This window comes from Papio anubis, chromosome 8, assembly GCF_008728515.1.
Source record: "Papio anubis isolate 15944 chromosome 8, Panubis1.0, whole genome shotgun sequence".
Lineage (NCBI taxonomy): Eukaryota > Metazoa > Chordata > Mammalia > Primates > Cercopithecidae > Papio > Papio anubis.
In genome coordinates this window covers 37736520-37757716 of record NC_044983.1, presented here as the reverse complement: position 1 = coordinate 37757716, position 21197 = coordinate 37736520, and the positions used below count along the sequence as shown (strand labels likewise).

Below are 21197 nucleotides of genomic sequence, written 5' to 3'. Positions count from 1 at the left end.
TCAGCAAAGTGGCAAAATACAAAATCAACATACAAAAACTGGCTTCATTTCTATACAGTAACAATGAACACTCTGAAAGGGATATTTTGAATACATTTCCATTTATGATAGCATCAAAAAGTACTTAAAGCAAAGTACTTAAAGAATTAATTTAACAAGGCAGTTTAAGATGTCCATATTAAAGTGATCTACAGATTCAATATAATTACTATAAAAATTCCAATGATTTTTTTGCAGAAATGGAAAAATTTATACTAAAATTCATAGAGAATCTCAAGGAACCCCAAAAACAATATTGAAAAAGAAGAACAAAGCTAAAAGAGTCACATTTCTCAATTTCAAAACTTACTAGGAAGCTACAGGAATGAAAACATTGTGGTACTGGCATAAAGACTAATATATTACCAATGGAATAGAATAAACAGCCCATAAACAAATGCTTGCATATATGGTCAAAAGATACTACTGAATTTTTACAAGGGTGCTGAGACCATTCAATGGAGAGAGGACAATCATTGCAACAAATTGTGCTGGAGAAACAAGATGTCCACACACAAAAGAATAAAACTGAACCTTTAGCTAACACCACATACAAAAATGAACTTGAAATGGATTCTATAGGTAAACATAAGACCTTAAAACTATAATACTCTTAGAATAAAATATGGGGCAAAAGCCAGTGATTTATTGGCTATGACACCAAAAGTACATGCAACAAAAGAAAAAATAGACTAATTGGATTTTGTAATTGTTTTTAAATTGTGCATTAAAAGACACTATCGGGGGGCGGAGCAAGATGGGTCAATAGGAACAGTCTCCAACTCCCAGCCACAGAAGACCGTGATTTCTGCAATTTCAACTGAGGTACTGGGTTCATCTCACTGGGGAGGCCGAGGATCGGGTGCTGGTCAGCTGCAGCCCGGACCAGCAAGAGCTGAAGCAGAGCCAGGCATCGGCCACCTGGGAAGCGCAAGGGGAAGGGGAATCCCTTTCCCAGCCAGGGAACTGAGACCACACAACACCTGGAAAAAATCGGGTAACTCCCACCCCCATATTGTGCTTTTAAGCAAACAGGCACACCAGGAGATCATATCCCACACCTGCCGGGAGGGTCCCAGACGCCCACGGAGCCTCCCCTACTGCTAGCACACAGCAGTCTGTGATCTACCAGCAAGGCAAGCAGTGAGGCTGTGGTGCCATTGCTGAGGCTTAAGTAGTGAACAAGCTGCTGGGAAGCTCCAACTGGTGGAGCCTACAGCAGCTCAAGGAAACTCTGCCTGTCTCTAGACTCCACCTCTGGGGACAGGGGCACAGCTACAACAACAACAACAAACAGCTGCTAAGAAACCTCCAAGATCTAAAACGACCTGGGTCTGACAGCTTTGAAGAGAGCAGTGGATCTCCAACACTTGAGCAAGCTGAGATCTGAGAAGGGACAGACTGCCTGCTCAAGTGGGTCCCCTGACCCCCGAGCAGCTCTGCTAACCGGGGAGAGGGGCAAAGTCTGATGACCACACCACAGAAAAGTGAGCACACCCTGAGGAAGCTTCCAAAGCAAGAATCAGACAGGTACACTCTGCTGTTCAGAAATATTCTATCTTCAGCCTCTGCTGCTGGGATACCCAGGCAAATGTGGTCTGAGGACCTCACACCCCAACAGACCTACAGCCGAGGGGTCCTGACTGTTAGAAGGAAAACTATCAAACAGGAAGGACACCTACACCAAAACCCCACAGTACAACACCATCACTGACCAGAGGCAGATAAAACCACAAAGATGGGGAAAAAGCAGGGCAGAAAGTGCTGGAAATTCAAAAATAAGAGCACATCCCCCGCAAAGGAGCCGCAGCTCAGCCAGCAACGGATCAAGCTGGACGGAGAATGACTTTGACGAGATGAGAAGAAGCCTCCAGTCCATCAAATTTCTCAGAGCTAAAGGAGGAATTACTGCATCTAAAGAAAGAAACTGGGGGTAAAAATTTGAAAAAAAAGTGGGAAGAATTGATGGCTAGAGTAATTAATGCAGAGAAGGTCATAAACGAAATGAAAGAGATGAAAACCATGACACGAGAAACACGCGACAAATGCAATAAGCTCGAACCGACTCGGGATCAACTGGAAGAAAGAGTATCACGCATTGAGGATCAAATGAATGAAATGAAGCGAGAAGAGAAACCAAAAGAAAAGAAGAAAGAAATGAACAAAGCCTGCAAGAAGTGGCGCGGGATTATGTAAAAGACCAAATCTATCTGATTGGGGTGCCTGAAAGTGAGGGGGGAATGGAACCAAGTTGAAACACTCTTCAGGATATCATCCAGGAGTAACTTCCCCAACTAAAGTAGGGCAGGCCAAATATTCAAATCCAGGAAATACAGAGAACGCCACAAAGATAATTCCTCGAGAAGAGCAACCCAAGACACATAATTGCCAGATTCACCAAAGTTGAAATGAAGGAAAAATCTTAAGGGCAAGGTTATTGTGAGAGAAAGGTCGGGGCCTACTCCACAAAGGGAAGCCTCCATCAGACTCACAGCAGATCTCTCTCGCAGAACTCTCCAAGCCAGAAGAGAGTAGCCAATATTCAACATTCTTAAAGAAAAGAATTTTAAACCCAGAATTTCATCCAGCCAAACTAAGTTTCATAAGTGAAGGCAGGAAATAAATCCTTTACAAGAAGAAGCAAATGCTTAGAGATTTTGTCAACACTAGGCCTGCCTTACAAGAGAGACCCTGAAGGAAGCACTCAACATGGAAAGTGAACAACTGGTACCAGCCATTGCAAAAATGATGCTAAAAATGTAAAGACCATCGATGCTGGGAAGAAACTGCATCAATCTAACGAGCTAAATAACCAAAGTTAATATCATAATGGCAGGATCAAGTCTACATAACAATCTTAACCTTTAAATGTAAATGGACTAAATGCTCCAATGAAAAGACACAGACTGGCAAACTGATAAAGTGAGTCATAATCCATCAGTCTGCTGCCCAGGAGACCCATCTCACAATGCAGAGACATACATATAGGCTCAAAAATAAAGGGATGGAGGAAGATTTTACCAAGCAAATGGAGAACAAAAAAAAGCAGGGGTTGTAATCCTAGTCTCTGATAAAACAGGACTTTTAAAACCATCAAAGATCAAAAGAGACAAAGAAGGCCATTATATAATGGTAGCGGGATCAATTCAACAGGGAAGAGCTAACTATCTCTAAATATATATGCACCCACACAGGGAGCACTTTAGATTCATAAAGCAAGTCCTTAGAGACTTACAAAGAGACTTAGACTCCCACACAATAATGGAGACTTCAACACCCACCGTCAACATTGTACAGATCAACAAGACAGAAAGTTAACAAGGATATCCAGGACTGAACCCCATGCAAGCAGACCTAATAGACATCTATATAGAACTCTCCACCCCAAATCAACAGAATATACATCTTCAAAAGCACCACACTGCAATTTACTCCAAAATTGACCATATAATTGAAGTAAAGCACTTTCAGCAAATGTACAAGAACAAAATTATAAATAAACTGTCTCTCAGACCACAGTGCAATCAAACTAGGAAACTCAGGACTAAGAAACTCAATCAAAACTGCTCAACTACATGGAAACTGAACAACCTGCTCCTGAATGAGACTACTGGGTACATAACGAAATGAAGGCAGAAAATAAAGATGTCTTTGAAACCAATGAGAACAAAGATACAACATACCAGAATCTCTGGGACACATTTAAAGGCAGTGTGTAGAGGGAAATTTATAGCACCAATGCCCACAAGAGAAGCAGGAAAGATCAAAATTGACACTCTAACATCGCAATTAAAAGAACTAGAGAAGTGTAAGAGCAAACACATTCCAAAGCTAGCAGGAAGCGCAAGAAAACACCAAGACCGTGAGCAGAACAAGGAGATAGAGACACAAAACCCTCCCAAAAAATCAATGAATCCAGGAGTTGGTTTTGAAAAGATCAACAAAATTGACAGACCACTAGCAAGACTAAAGAAGAAAAAAGAGAGAAGAATCAAATCGACGCTAATTAAAATGATAAAGGGGATATTCACCACCCACCCACACAGGTTGCCACAAACTAGTCATCAGAGAATACTTATAAACACCCTAATAAATTGGAAAACTTAGAAGAAATGGATAATTTCCTGACACTTACACTTCCAAGACTAAACTACAGGAAGAAGTTGAACTTGAATAGACCAATAGTAGGCTCTGAAATTGAGGCAATAATTAATAGCCTACCAACCAAAAAAAAAAAGTCCAGGACCAGATGGATTCACAGCTGAATTCTACCAGGTATAAGGAGGAGCTGGTACCATTCCTCTCTGAAACTACCCAATCAATAGAAAAAGAGGAATCCTCCCTAACTCATTTTATGAGTCACCATCATCCTGATACCAAAGTCTGCAGAGACACAACAAAAAAAAAAAGAATTCTTTAGAATCAATATCCCTGATGAACATCGGGATGCAAAAAACTTCAATAAAATACTGGCAAACCGGACTAACAACACATCAAAAGCTTATCCACTATGATCAAGGGCTTCATCCCTGGGATGTAAGGCTGGTTCAACATTCGCAAATCAATAAACATAATCCAGCATATAAACAGAACCAAAGACAAGAACCACATGATTATCTCATTAGATGCCGCAGAAAAGGCTTTGACAAAATTCAACAGCCCTTCATGCTAAAAACGCCCAATAAATCTGGTATTGATGGAACGTACCAAAATAATAAGAGCTTATTTATGACAAACTCCACAGCCATTAATATCATTGAATGGCCAAAACTGAAAAAAATTCCCTTTGAAACGTGGCACAAGACAGGATGCCCTCTCTCACCAATTCTAGTCTCAACATGGCGTTGGAAGTTCTAATAGGCAATTAGGCAAGAGAAAAGAAATCAGGGTATTCAGTTAGAAAAGAAGTCAAATTGTCCCTGTTTGCAGATGACATGATTGTATACTTAGAAACCCCCATTGTCCTTGTGCCCGTAAAATCTCCTTTAGCTGATAAGCAACTTCAGCAAAGTCTCAGATACAAAAAATTAATGTGCAAAAATCACAAGCATTCTTACACCAATAACAGACAAACACAGAGCCAAATCACAATGAACTTCATTCACAATTGCTTCACAGAGAATAAAATACCTAGGAATCCAACTTTAAGGTGGGATGTAAAGGACCTTCATGAGAAACCACAAACCACTGCTCAGTGAAACAAAGAGGACACAAACCAAATGGAAATGGAACATACCATGCTCTGATAGGAAAGAATCAATATCGTGAAAATGGCCATCTGCCTAAGGTAATTTATAGATTCAATACATCCCCACCAAGCTACCAATGAGTTTCTTCACAGAATTGGAAAAACTGCTTTAAAGTTCATATGGAACCAAAAAAGAGCCCGCATCTCCAAGACAACCTAAGTCAAAAGAACAAAGCTGGAGGCATCACGCTACCTGACTTCAAACTATACTACAAGGCTACAGTAACCAAAACAGCATGGTACTGGTACCAAAACAGAGATATAGACCAATGGAACAGAACAGAGCCCCCAGAAATAATACACATTATCTACAGCCATCTGATCTTTGACAAACCTGACAAAACAAGAATGGGGAAAGGATTCCTATTTAATAAATGGTGCTGGGAATTGGCTAGCTATAAGTAGAAAAGCTGAAACTGATCCTTTCCCTTACCCCATAATGAAAATTAATCAAGATGGATTTAGAGACTCTTAAATGTTGGGACCCCCAATACCATAAAACCCAGAGTGTCCCCAGGTAGTGCACCATTCAGGACATAGGCATGGGCAAAGACTTCATGTCTAAAAAACACTAAAAAGCAACGGCAGCAAAGCTAAATTGACAAATGGGACCTAATTAAACTAAAGAGCTTCTGGCACCTGCAAAAGAAACTACCATCAGAGTAGGAACAGGTAACCTACAGAATGGGGAGAAAATTTTTGCAATCTACTCATCTGACAAAGGGCTAATATCCAGAACCTACAAAGAACTCAAACAAATTTGTTAAAGAAAAACAAACAACCCCATCAAAAAGTGGGCAAAGTGATATGAACAGAGACATTTCTAAAAGAAGACATTCATATGGCCAACACATATGAAAAAATGGCCATCAGAGAATAAAATCAAAACCACAATGAGATACCATCTCACACCAGTTAGAATGGCGATCATTCAAAGTCAGGAAACAACAGGTGCTGAGAGGGATGTGATGAAATAACAGGGAACACTTTTGTTAATTGGGTTGGTGGATTGTAAACTAGTTCAACCATTATGGAAAAATAGCATGGCGATTCCTCAAGGATCTAGAACTAGATGTGCACCATAGGACCCAGCCATCCCATTACTGGGGATATACAAAGGATATAAAATTATGCTGCTATAAAGACACATGCACACGTATGTTTATTGCAGCACCATTCACAATAGCAAAAAACTTGAATCAACCCAAATGTCCATCATCAGAAGTGACAGATTGATTGAGAAAATGTAAGTACCATATACACCATGGAATACTATGCAGCCATAAAAAGGATGAGTTTGTGTCCCTTGTAGGACATGGATGCAGCTGGAAACCATCATTCTTAGCAAACTATCACAAGAACAGAAAAAACCAAACAATCGCATGTTCTCACCAGGTGGAACTGAACAATGAGATCACTTGACCCAGGAAGGGGAACATCACACACAACCGGGCCTATCATGGGGAGGGGAGGGGGAGGAGGCATTGGGAGTTATATACTCCGATGTAAATGACGAGTTGATGGGTGCAGCAGACCAACATGGCACGGGCATACATATATGTAACAAACCTGCACGTTATGCACATGTACCCTACAACTTAAAGTATAATAATAATAAATAAATTTAAAAAAAAAAAAGACACTATCAACAGAGCAAAAAGGCAACTCAAAGAATGAAAGAAAATATTTTAAAATCATATCATAAGAGAGTAATATCCAAAATATATAGAGAATTCCTAAAACTAAACAACAAAGAAAGATGATTTAAAAATAGGAATAGTATTTAAATAGACATTTCCCTAAAGAAGATATACAAATGGTCAATAAGCACAAGAAAAGCTGCTCAAAATTACAAATCATTAGGGAAATGCAAATCAAAATTACAGTGAGATACCACTTGATAGTACGGCTACTATTGAAAAAAGAAAAAAAACAGAAAGTAAGTATTGGTGAGAATGTGGAGAAACTAGAACCATTATGCATGGCTAGTAGAAATGTAAAATGGTATAGCCACTGTGGAAGACGGTACAACAGTTCCTCAAAAATTTAAAAATAGAATTACCATGTGATCCAGCAATTCTACTTCCAGGTATATACCCCCAGAAATTGAAAGCACAGTTTTGAAGATATATTTATACTGCCATGATTATAGTGGCATTGTTTATAATAGCTAAAACATGGAATGATCACAAATGTTCATCAACAGATGTATAGATAAAATGCAGAATGTACATACAACGGAATAGTAGTCAGCTTTAAAAATGAAGGAAATTCTGACATACTACAGTATAGCTGAAACTTAAGGGTCTTATGCTAAGTGAAATAAGCCAGTCACATAAAGAAAAATACTATATTATTCCTCTTATGTCAGATACCTATAGTAGTCAAATTTATAGAGTCAGAAAGTAGAATGTTGGTTTTTCAGGGGATCAGGGGAGGTAGGAATGGGGAGTTATTGTTTAATGAAATGAGTTTCAGTTTTACAAAATGAAAAGATTTATGAAGATAGAGGGTGGTGATGGTTTTACAGCATTATGAATGTATATAATACCACTGAATTGTACACTTTAAAAGGTTAAAATGGCAATTTTTATATTACGTGCATTTTACCACAAGAAAAAATGGAAGAAAATGCATTGGTTAGTATATTGTCAAAATGAGTATAACCAGAAAAATAATTTTAAAACACTTTAATTTTTGTATTTCTAATTACCATATCAGGACCACACACGGAACCATCTTGTACAAATGTTTCATCTCTGTCATCAACTGAATATGATGTGCTTGAAACAGTTGAACCTACTGGAGGTGGCTTCCTACTGGGTAGATACGTAGACACACATGTTTGGTCTCGTACATGTGCATAAATCACAGATAAATTTGGACGTGATATTAGGTCTCTGTGTTCCCATGTACAGACTAATTTTCCACATAGAATATGTCTAGAAGCACAAGGAAGAAAAAAATTACCTTATTGTTTATTGAGATAACACAGGATGCTGATATAGTGAAATTTTTAAAAAGTGATTTACTAATTTAAATCCAATTTTCTCTCAATACTTTTTCGTTGCACAATGACTTATGTTATGATTCTTTTTTGTTTCACAAGGCAAACTGGCAAGTGAAAAACTGGTGGGTTTTACACTATGACAGCTGTGATCTGTTCCACAATAGCTGCTGAAATTTGAGAAAATGATCTCTGGTCTCCAGTTTTTTCAATAGTAAATGAGATAAGTAATTCTTATACACATTTGATGTATGTAAGTTGTATATTTATAACCTATATTATAAATGTATAATATACATAAGCTGCATAACAATGTCTAGCTCATCACAACAATAAACAGAGGCCATTTTTATGGTCATTGTTGTTTTAACATTATAGGCACCAAACACATGTTCTTGTAGGCAGTGGATAATATTGTCCAGCTCAGATTATGTAATGAAGAAAACCTGACCCCCAACATTCTATTTGACTGCATAGAATATATTTCCTAGATTTTAGCAATCTCTAACCTACATTCCAAACAGATTTATAATTTTCTAAATACATACTGAAACAAACAATATTGAGTGCCACAGTTTCCAAACTTGTCTCCTCTGGTATTAATTTCATCATAACAGAAAATTGGAGCACCTCTTGAACCTATGAACAACCACAAAAACTTAAGTAAATTACAATACAGAATTTAAATTATATTAAAGAAATGATAGACTCAGTCTGGAAATTATAATGTGATCCATAAGAAAGTTTATCATTACCCAGAACTAAAAAGTTTCTGGGGGCAGAGCTAGGATTAAAAAACAAACTCCTTTTTATAAGCCTAGAAGACTTTCTTCTGCAGCAAACAGAAAACAAACATTATTCGAATGGTTCTGTATTGTTAGACAAATAAGCAACTATCGCCCTATTGCCTATAAATTATTTACTTCCTGCCTTACTTCCCTACCCCATGTGAAAATGCTGTTTACTCTTATTCCAATGAAACAGTAGAAAAATAGTATCTGTAGTGCAATAATGATGACAAACACAAAGAACACTTCATTTAACTCTCCTTGCTCCACACTAGAGTCAGCATCCATTGTTAGATTATTAGATCCTAATAATCACTAAATAAAAATTGTTGAATTTTAAAATTAGAAAGAATATCAATGTTCATCTACTTCAGTCCTTTATATATTTAGTTATGTCTAATTTTAAAATTATGAAAAATTCAAACATCTATAATAACTGTTCTATTACTTTCACTTAGTAGTTTAGAGGTAGCTTTCACTGATCATGTTAGTCATATGTAATCAAAATAGAGATCATTTGTTATTACCACTATTTAATTGACAAGAGAGCTCTCTTCAATAATTTCACAGACTTTCATACTTGGAGAACATGATCTGTAAATTTCACTCTGTTAAGGAGCACAATCTAGACATGTACAAGGTGCTACAGAACAGGCCAGGACAGATTTGTGAGTGGAATCCGCCACCATCAGCAATTCTTTTTCGAAAAAGCCTACTCTTGAACTCACCCAGTAAGTAATCGGGTTTGTGTGCTTTGCTCCAAACAAAATACTTCTTTGATTAAATCTAATTTAAACTTCCCAGTTCCTCTAAATTATATAGAGAGTCACAATTAGGATGGCTCAAAATTTAAGGTATAAACCTAAGAATACAAAATAAATAACATCTGAATGCAATAGTATAAAAAAATCAAAATTAGTGCAAGAAAAATCTACAATGAACAAAACACTAGAACTCTAGACAGGGACAGGGACGGGTCATTATTCCATAACCCTGCTTTACTGAGCAACAAGTACAGCCTTTGCAATTAGCCAGTGGTTCCCTGACAAGGCTCAGGAAGCTTTCTCTGCAACCTCCTGAAGCCCACGGACCCAACCCAGAGTGGCCCTGGCAGCCTACCTTACCCAGGAGAAAAAGCAGCAAAACATGGGATATTCCTATGTACCCCTTAATAACCCAACATCTCTCTGGTGTCTCTTTTCAGTTCCATTTTTGAGGGTCAGGATGGCAGCAATTTCTGTGGGGTTTTTTTGTTTTTTTGTTTTTTGTTTTTTGACTCTCAAGGCCCTGTTGCTGTGGGTGAAATTCCTGGCCAGGAATTTCTTTTCCCCCTAGGATGATGATACCTATGCAGGGCAGTCCTACCACCTAATTCTCCAAAGCCCTGGGAGATTTCGGCATTTTCTTCAGCAGCTTTCCTATTCCTGCCTCCATTTCATGGGCTTTGAACTGAGGTCTCCACAACACCTAAAAGCACAGTTTAAGAAAGGCAGTGACTGGAAGTTTAGTTTGGGAGATTTTAGGACAAACCCTTGTTGAAGTCGCTGTGCCTCCTGGAACCTCAAGGTGCACAGTCAATAGTGGGAGAGACTATGTCAAGGGCTGATCACATTAGGGACCGTAGTAACCTGCTGTAGAAATGTTCTTGGAGGAGATTCTATAAAAAAGAATGTGTGGCTGGTTTTTTTGTTATGTTGTGTTGTGGGGTTTTTTGCCTGGTATGGCCCAAGTAAAAGTCAATGACTCGTTTGGGGATTTATTTCTGTTTTTCTTTTCTTCTTTTTCTTTCTTTTCTTACGCAGCTGCAAAAAACTTTGGACAAAACACCTCTATTTTGTGGATGCTTATGTAATTGTTCACCTTAGTTGTTAATTCCTTTTGCTGTAGAACTACAGTGCTTTCCCACCCCATCTGAATCCCAGAGCAGGCCTATGATATCTGTGTTTCTGCTTATTTGGTTAGGAAAACCAATGTCTTGCACTTGGTTACATTGACGACTACTACTACAAGCTGCTACTTCTAAATTTGGTCCCTTTGGGGCATCCGAATTGAGAAGTAGAGGAAATACAAATAAAAGAATGCATCATTTTAGTCTTCTGCAGTTAAATATCTGGGGCAGGGGGAAGACAAAGGTGAGATAAGATAGATCCATAAAACTATATTCCACATAAAAATATTTCCAGACCACACCTATTACCAAAATGTCTAATTGAACAAGAAGCATCAAAATATAATAAAACAGGCCCTAGCTGGGGGCAGAGGGTCTCATAAATATATTTTCTGGTATAAAATAGAAAGAAGTTGCAACCAGTGTGGACCTATGCTTGGATTGCCCAGGCTGAAGTGATGAGACTGAGTAGCACATTAGTAAGCAAAGAAAATAAAATTATGCAATTTTCACAATTAGTATTTACTCAGGAGAGCTGAAATTAATTGAATCTCATACAATCTTTCATGCCGTCAATCAATTTTTGAAGTTTAATATCATCAGTGGCTCTTCGGCCCAGTCGCCTATAGCTTTTAATCATGCCAGAGTAGGGTGAAATGTTATATAAGTTCTAGACAGTTTTTTAATAGCCAGTCCAGCCAGGAGGGTGCAATGGCACAAATGAGGAGATCACTTAACAGAACCCAAAGTCAGTGTTCAGGTCTGTCTCTCCACTAGGCAGTGTGATAGAGGGAAACTTGTGTGACCTCCCTGGGCCTCCTTTCCTTAGTAAAGTGAAGTGAAGTTGTCAGACTCTGATGCCCCTCTCATTAAAAGAATTTATTATTATGCTGACGTTTTACATTAATTAAATATGCTTTCAAAGTTACTTCATGTCAAAGTTATAAGGAAAGATGTAGGTCTTCTGTTAGGTGTGCAGCCTTGTAGATAAACTAGAGCAAGAACTCTAAATCGTTTCAGCTTTTTGTTTTTCAAATTAGAGTGAATTATGATTGCCTAGAGGTCTTCTATTGAAAATACCTTCAAGACTCTTGTTGATTTTGTTTATTAGAACTTTCATACTCTACAACAGTATTGCGTATTCCCTGAGCCTTATGTGTGGTCAAGCCCCATCTCTAGTGGGAATCCAAAATGCTGAACTAGACCAGGCGTGGTGGCTCACGCCTGTAATCCCAGCACTTTGGGAGGCCGAGGCAGGTGGATCACCTGAGGTCAGGAGTTTGAGACCAGCCTGACCAACACGGCAAAACCCCATCTCCATTAAAAATACAAAAATTAGCTGGGTGTGGTGGCGGATGCCTGTAATCTCAGGTACTTGGGAGGCTGAGGCAGGAGAATCACTTGAACCTGGGAGGCAGAGGTTACAGTGAGCCGAGATGGCACCATTGCACTCCAGCCACTGCACTCCAGCCTGGGCAACAGAGTAAGACTCCATCTCAAAAAAATTAAAAAATGCTGAACTAGAAAACAAAAGCAAGGAGGTGGGTGAACTTTATATGCTGATATTTTTTCTTTTATTAATCAAGTTATGGAATCATTTGTTCTTTCTATTGTTTATGACGTTTGATCCTGTATTGAGTGTTTTAAAACAACCTTCAAAGAACTCAGGCAGTATACAGATTCTGTAAGACATTGTCTAGCCCAGCCTTAAAGAAAAATATATAAGAGGGTCCCATTAGGCTGTGTTTTCACTGAAGCAACAATGGTTACCCTGAGCTCTAAAAAACCCTCAGGAACAGAGTCTTTGTCTTTAAAATCAATATCACTTTAACATAGAAAACCTCCCTATCATGTTTGGACAGTCTAAGGCTAATTGTTTTTGGGCTATTAACTATACAGTGTTGAGAAAAATAATCAAAAGACAGAGGTACCGTTTCACAAAACTTACAGACCCTGTTTGAAATGATTGTCTTAAAATTGGTCTCTCTGCATCTAAAACACACCTGACAGAATTACTGCTAAATAGATTTTCACTGTAATCCCCATTTTTAGTTTACCTCAATAACCACCAAAACTTCACTAAAGATGATTTAAAATAGCAATTGCCATCATAGAGAACTTTTGACATGCCAAAGATGATGTAGCTAAAAAGAGCTTGAGAACAGAAGTACCAAATATGAAAGGATCAGACTTTACAACAAAAGTTCAGGGTCTTCAGAACAATATTCTGATACAAAAATTGCATCTCTTAAAGATTTTTTGGAAAAATCCAATGAAAGTAAATCAATCTGAAATTTATCTCCTTGTGCCTCTAACATTCATTACCCTATTTTGACATTATCACCTACTGTCCTGTTCCCTCACCTCGCTTCCCCAAATTCCTATTCAAATTGCTTTTCCCTCAAGGTCTCTCCCAAGAAAACTACCAATTTAATGATTTAATACCTATTTAATACTGTTAGTATAGATAGTAATCTTTGCAAATTTAATTTAAGTTATGCCCTAGACCTGAGCTAAGAACCACATAAAGCATATTCCAAAGCCACAAGGAGACATAAAAAGTTTGCTCAGGAATTTTTAGTTGTATTATTTTATTATCCACTTACCGTCTAAGGGAGTAGACCTATAGTGATTCATCTATTAGCTCCTCAGAGGAAGAGAAATTATTGAATGCTATTGAGTAGAAACCTAAAATGAAAGAAGCCCTATCCTCTTTTTTTGTATAAAATCCAAAATAGGAGACATTATAAGAAAAAAATAAATTGGAATGAGAATCTGCAAATCTGGGAGACTCCAAAACACAGCTGAACATTTTCAAAGGGACTCAGAAAACCAGCAAGCTAGGAACACCAACATAGATCTCCTTTGATGACAACTGACCCCCAACATAGAACATTGATCAAAAAACTTTCATTCTCTAAAAATTAAGGATATTAAGGCTATATTGATTGCCATATTTTTAAAAATGTTTTTGAAATAGGCAATGTTCCATATGACCAAAAAGCAATGGTACAATGGCCCAACACTTATCAAATGATGCTGTAGCATTTGTCAATGCCTTATCTTTCCCTTGACTTCCTAAATGAACTGACCTTTAAAGATATACTGTCAGTAAAGTTATTTTTTGTATATAGTACACTGTTATTTATATAATAGATTCTGCTACTGTGAAACAACAGACCTATTCAGAAGACTGAAACTGGACCCCTTCCTTTCACTAAATACAAAAATTAACTCAATATTGATTAAAAACAAATATAAGACCTAAAAACATGAAAACTCTAGAAGAAAATCTAGAAAATACCATTCCAGACATCAGCCTTGAAGAAGAATTTATAACTAAAACAAAAACTGATAATGAAACCTAATTAAAACAAAGAGCTTCTGCACAGCAAAAGAAACTATCAAGACAGTAAACAGAAAACCTACAGAATAGGAGAAAATATTCATAAACTATACATCTGATAAAGGTCTAATATCCAGAATCTATAAGCAATTTGACAAACAGAAAACAAATAACTCTTTAAAAAAATGGGCAAAGGATATGAACACACTCCACAAAAGAAGAAAAACATGGAGGCAACAAATATACTTTAAAATGCTCAACATCACCATTCATTGAAAAGTTCCAAAAACAACAGATGCTGGCAAGGTTGTAGAGAAAAGGGAACACTTATACACTATTGATGGGAATATAAATTAGTTCAGCCACTATAGAAAGCAGTGTGGAGATTTCTCAAAGAACTTAAAACAGAACTACCATTCAACCCAGCAATCCTGGTACCAGTATATACCCAAAGAAAAATAAATGACTGTACCAAAAAGACACATGCATGTTTATCTTCATCACAACACTACTCACAATAGCAAAGACATGGACTCAACCAAGAAGCCCATCAACAGTAGGTTGAATAAAGAAAATGTAGTACATATACACCATGGAATACTATGCAGCTATAAAAAAAGAATGAAATCATGTTATTTGCAGCAACATGGATGTAGCTGGAGGCCATTATCCTAAGCAAACTAATGCAGGAACAGAAAACCAAATACCACGTGTTCTCACTTGTGGTAAACACAGAATTCACTTGGACACAAAGACGGGAACAGTAGATTTTGGGGACTGCTTGAGGGAGGAGGGTAAAAAGAGGGAGAGGGTTGGAAGGCTACCTATCAGGACTATGCTCACTATCTAAGTGACGAGATCATTCGTACAGCAAGCCTCAGTGACAAATCTTTACATGTACCCCCCCAAAGCTAAAATAAACATTGAAAAACTAAAAAACAAAAAAAAACCACACTATACACTTTTTTCAGTCTTGCCTGAAGCTAAATTTATTATTTTGATAGTCTTGTGTTCAGCATTCTTTTGTGTCACAGAAGATAGCCAACATTTAATTGCCTTCAACTGAGCAAGTTTATAATATACTTCGACAATAATACATTAAGGCTTTTCTGAGTATCCACCTTACTTTTCTCACGGTTTAAATCAGCATTTCAAAATATAAAGTTTCCTTCCAGATCCACCTTCATCCAAAGTAGGCAATCTTCTATCTGTACTTATTTGGAGTTTTCAAGCTATCTCTATATATTTATCTATTGCATTGGCTAAAAGGGAATATAAAAATTTTAAGGAAAAGCTTCACTATCCTATTTTATCACCTAGCCATAATTTGTCAGCCAAAGGAAGAACTTTGTCTGAAATAGTCAAAAGATTGTTGACTATTCATAATTATCCAAAAGAAACTTCTGAAAGACATTTATAAATTTAAGGATGTCCAGGATTAAATGGTTAAATACACAATTGGTTCCTAATTTTATGCAATACTAAGTTCCATACATGATTTTACTTTTCCAAACATTTCAGAACATCTTTCAGTGCACTGAGAGGTAAAAGACCCCAACGCAGCCTTCAATAATCATCTTTACTGTGTTTTCCAGATTATCATAAATGTTAGTGTCTATGTGTTCATTAAAGCTAGAGTCATATTATAGGAATATTTACCTAACTGCCCAGTGCTCATCAAAGCTCCATCATCTGTTTATAGTCTATTTCTTAAATCCAGAGCAATTGTAGCTTCAGATAAATTAGTTGAAGCATCCTCAGACCTTGTACAAGGATTACATTTAAATTTTATAGTGCTATATACTAAATAAGCGTGAACATATATGCTGAAAACCCTGAACATATTTGGTTAGTTGATTAAATAATCACGAAATATTGTTTATTTCTCCTTCTCACACAACTATCCAATAATCCAGCAAATCTTTTACGTAAAATTCCCTGGTAAGTATGCTTCTATGGTTTGGAAAATATCTATGCCCAGAGCCAATCTTTGTGACACTTTCATAAGAATATTGATCCAATACGGTTTTTGATAAATCATCTTAAAAATTGAAAAAGAAACATTACCAGGTTAGTTTTACAAAAACTGTTCATACTTTAGTGTGGAATATAATCTTTTTCAGAGTCTTAATCAGCAAAAGTAGTCAAACTTCTGGCCCTCTCTAGAGAAGGTGGTCTCAATGCAGCACGGCAGACATAATTCTTTGTTGTAGAGGTTATCCTGTGTATTGTAAAGCATTTAGCAGCATCCATCACCTGATCTGGTGACCTGTACTTACTAGAAGCCAAGATTCACCCCATCCATGCTGGGACAACCAAAAGTGTCTCCAGGCATCCTGTCTAGTGGGCAGAGGCCACAGACACTACCAAATATCCTACAATGCACAGGAGAAGCATTCCCTGTCCCCACTCCTCACAACAAAGTATGATCTGGCCTAAAATATCACTAGTGCTGAGGTTGAGAAAACTTTATATAACTGTTGGATTAGAACTTAACATTTGTCTAGATGATATACAACTCAACTTGGTCATGAAGCCCTCTAATAATATACGGAACTTTACAACTAATGAGACTTTCAGCCTTATGGAGGGCAAACATAACTACAAACCAAATAACACCAAAGGTAATAACATCATTTTATATTATACCTACAATAGGAAGTTTTTGCATCTGCAGAGATAACACTGAAGAGGAGCATACTGTAAGGGCCAGACATTTCTAAAAACAATATTTAGTAAAGAGCTTAGAAAAAGGTGGTAACCAGTTGAGGTGTTTTTCCTTTACTGGTTTTATTTTTTTGAAAAAAAAACTTAATAGTTAACCTCGTTCTTTTACCATAGATCTACAGATTTCCCTACTTTAAATGCTATTGCTTGATGAATAAGCTATGTCTTTCAATATGACAACTTCATTAGTATATTTTGTCCAGAAACCAACAATTTGGGGGTGCATGATGATTTGTATTAGGCCTGTGGTATAAGAATTCTTATTGTCTGTTTCCTACAAATAGTATATAGGTTTTACCATGCAAAACTAATGCCTACTTCAGAATTATATCAAACCCTGTTCAAGGATCATTTTAGCTGACCATGACAGCTCATAGATGACCTAGTCAAATAATTGGGTATTTGTAGGGAATACATATCATAATCTAATAATAATACTACCTTATATTTACTGAGTACAGTCATGAGTTGCTTAATGATGAGAATATGTTCTAAGCAATGTATCCATTGTTGTGTGAACATCATACAGTGTACTTAAACAAACCTAGATGGTATAGCCTGCTACAAACCTTGGCTATATGGTGTAGCTTATTGCTCCTAGGGTGCAAACCCGTATAGCATGTTACTGTACAAAGAATTGGATTTAATATGTGTTGAAATACAGGTACCATTAAGGAAAAATTTTCATCAGGCTTCTATTGCCCTCAGGAGGCTAGCAAAGTGAGATTGTTTTTCAAAAATAAGTACAAAAACTCACTGGTAGTCAAGTGCAGAATTATCACGTCCTAGATGCATTAACATGTGGTCACTAGAAGTGGACATACATTATTTTAAAATCAAGATGCTTTAGAAGTCATGCTTCCCTTCCAAAAAAAATAAAAAATTGTACTATTTGGGGCAAATACCCCTGTACTCCCACAGTTCTCACAAAGGACTTTAAAATCTCTCCAAATCACTGATAATATTAAATACACAGTGAATAGCATAAGCTGGAAGACACCTGATTGGCAATCCACTATGTGGCTCTAATTTTATCTGCCTAGCATTGAGTCCCGGCTTTACTTAAAGAAACATTAAATCATAGATCTGGAGTACTGTCCCATTCCTCCTAATTTTACTGGTCATTTGTTTGTACGATTTTGTTTTTGTTTTTGTTTTCCAAGACAGCCTCTGGCTCTGTCGCCCAGACTGGAGTGCAGTGACGTGATCTCGGCTCACTGCAACCTCTGCCTCCCGGGATTCAAGCGATTCTCCCACCTCATCCCGAGCACACCCGGCTAATTTTTGTATTTTTAGTAGAGACAGGGTTTCACCATGTTGGCCAGGCTGGTCTTGAGCTCCTGACCTTGTGATCTGCCCGCCTTGGCCTCCCAAAGTGCTGGGATTACAGGCATGAGCTACTGAACCCAGCTCTTTGTTTGTATGTTAACAATGTTTTAAAGTCTATAGCTGTTGTCTTGCCATATGGTACAAATAATGATTGTTAGAAAAGCAGAACAAAATTATGATAATCATCAAAACCTCCATCTCACCTTCTCCCTAAATTCCTGGCAGTCACATTGCTGTAGACAATATTTAGAGATCTACGACCTGGTTAGAGAAGACCTCAAGGGAGGGCTAAGAATGAAAAATTTCACTCTCAGAGAACATACACTGCATATGTTCAGGAATTTATATCTTCCAATGAAGCAAATGACATTTATAGGAAATTATCAAAATGGACTAGATTGGTAGTGAACTGAAGCCCTCACTTATCAGCAAGCCCTTTGAAACCCAACTAATCAGTGATTCGCCCTGCTTTCCTCTGATTAAAACACCTTGCTTCCTTTAAACTAAACCCCCACCACAAATTCTATATAATATTTTGAAAAACTGCATTTTCACTTGAGGTTTCTTTTCCGTGGGAACAATAATTCCATATAAATTCAGAGAGGTTTTTTGTTGTTGTATTTCACAATCAAGAAAATTTTGTTTTTGCACCAGGTGCAGTGGCTCGTGCCTGTAATCCCAGCACTTTGGGAGGATGGGGTGGGCAGATCACTTGAGGCTAGGAGTTTGAGACACGCCTGGCCAACACGGTGAAACACCGTCTCTACTAAAAACACAATCTTAGCCAGCCGTGATGGTGTGCTCCTGTAATCCCAGCTACTCCAGAGGCTGCAGCAGGAGGATCGCTTGAACCCAAGAGGCGGTGGTTACAGTGATCTGAGATCACGCCACTGCACTCCAGCCTGGGCGAAAGGGAGAAACGCTGTCTCAAAAAAGAAAAAGAAAAAGAAAATATAATTTTGCTTTTCTTTTTTTGTTGTTGTTGTTTTTGTTTTTGTTTTTGTTTCAGACGGAGTCTCGCTCTCTCGCCCAGGCTGGAGTGCAGTGGCCGGATCTCAGCTCACTGCAAGCTCCGCCTCCTGGGTTTACGCCATTCTCCTGCCTCAGCCTCCCGAGTAGCTGGGACTACAGGTGCCCGCCACCTCGCCCGGCTCGTTTTTTTTTGTTTGTTTGTTTTTTTGTATTTTTTAGTAGAGATGGGGTTTCACCGCGTTAGGCAGGATGATCTCTATCTCCTGACCTCGTGATCCGCCCGCCTTGGCCTCCCAAAGTGCTGGGATTACAGGCTTGAGCCACCGCGCCCGGCCTATTTTGCTTTTCTTTAACACTAATAATATACACTGTGCAAGAATTCAGTCATTAACACATATGTTTACATTTTTGTTCCATAAAATTCAATAACAGACTTTGGAATAATCAGAATTTAGGGACTAAGAAGAAAATTAGGATTATTACCTCTTCCGATTAAATCTTCACATTGTTTGTCAAAAGTTCGACACCTTCCCTGAAAACAGAAGGCTCCACCTGAATCACAATATTCTCCATCACGTACATAAGTGTCAAGCAAACAGTATGGATAGCTTCCATTGCAAAATTCAGTGAAATCGCATTCCTCATCAACGGATTTCCTGCAAATCGTATTAGCTGGTTTGAACTAGGAGGAAAGAGGAACATAAAACTTTAAATATCAATGATATTTAAGTTTTATTTCTCTGTAGGCTCTGCATGCTGGTCCATTTTTTCCTCCCTAAGTTTCTAATAGCAATTAGAAAATTAAATCTTCTTGTTAACTATTTAAGCATCACACGAGATTCTTAAAATATCTCCTTTTAAAGCCTGTAATATTTTTTAAATGTTTATGATGAGGATTTATTGTTTTATAAATAGCTGCTGATTTCTTCTTAAGATTGATATGGAGAAACCAGAAACTGCCCAACTGAGCAGTTTGGGCTCAGTCAAAATGGATTACAAATAATTTTTATATTCCCCAGCTCCACTTTGTCTTTCTTTCCTTTGTGGATGTCTGCTTATCTTTGAGTTTCTAGCTTCTCTTATAAGCATTACCCATTTTTTTATACACAAGAAATGTATCACATAAATGATGAAGATATTCTAAGAACACACATGAGAAAATTTATTTCATATTTATTTCAAATTTCATGTTGCAAAAAATTTAAAAATAACTTCCATAATTACATATTTCTCATCTGCTTCTGGGCTTCCCTTTCTACAAATTTACTTTTGCTGAGAAGCATCTAATCATCATCTCTGAAAACTCTTCTTTCTTCAACACCGCGCCTGGCTTATTTTTGTTGTATTTTTTAGTAGAGACAGGGTTTCACCATGTTAGCCAGGATGGTCTCGATCTCCTGACCTCGTGATCCTCCCACCTCGGCCTCCTAAAGTACTGGGATTACAGGTGTGAGCCACCACACCCAGCCTATTCTAACATTTTTAAAAATATCTATGAACACCCACTTTCTCAAATACTCTTTGAATCAAGCTTTATCATCCTATTGGATCCTCCATTGAGAGGCAGAGAAAACTCTTCTAAACATATTTTAACTTTGTAGGTATATGAGAGTAGTGACTTTAGATTATTGAAAAAATATGTTTTCACAATCATGGAGGTAAAATTAAATAAATTGAATTGTGTTGCTCAAGAAGTGCACCTCATGGGCTCATCTTTTTTTGTTCTGGATCTCACCTTTATTATTATTATTATTATTACTATTAATTATTTCAATTGTTTGGGAGAACAGGTGGGGTTTGGCTACATGGATAAGTTCTTTAGGTGTAATTTCTGAAATTTTGGTGCACCCATC

At 37.5% G+C, this 21197-nt stretch overlaps 1 protein-coding gene across 1 annotated transcript in view; it reads right to left on the bottom strand.

Moving 5' to 3' along the window:
* Positions 1-21197, bottom strand: part of LOC101008408 (disintegrin and metalloproteinase domain-containing protein 5) — a 135208-nt gene that overhangs the window by 33125 nt on the left and 80886 nt on the right. The window contains exons 14-16 of the mRNA XM_021942241.2: positions 19828-20026; positions 8843-8933; positions 8001-8229 (exon numbers count right to left, since the gene is read on the bottom strand). Coding sequence (XP_021797933.1) covers positions 8001-8229; positions 8843-8933; positions 19828-20026 — 519 coding nt within the window. The remainder of the gene's footprint in view (positions 1-8000; positions 8230-8842; positions 8934-19827; positions 20027-21197) is intronic.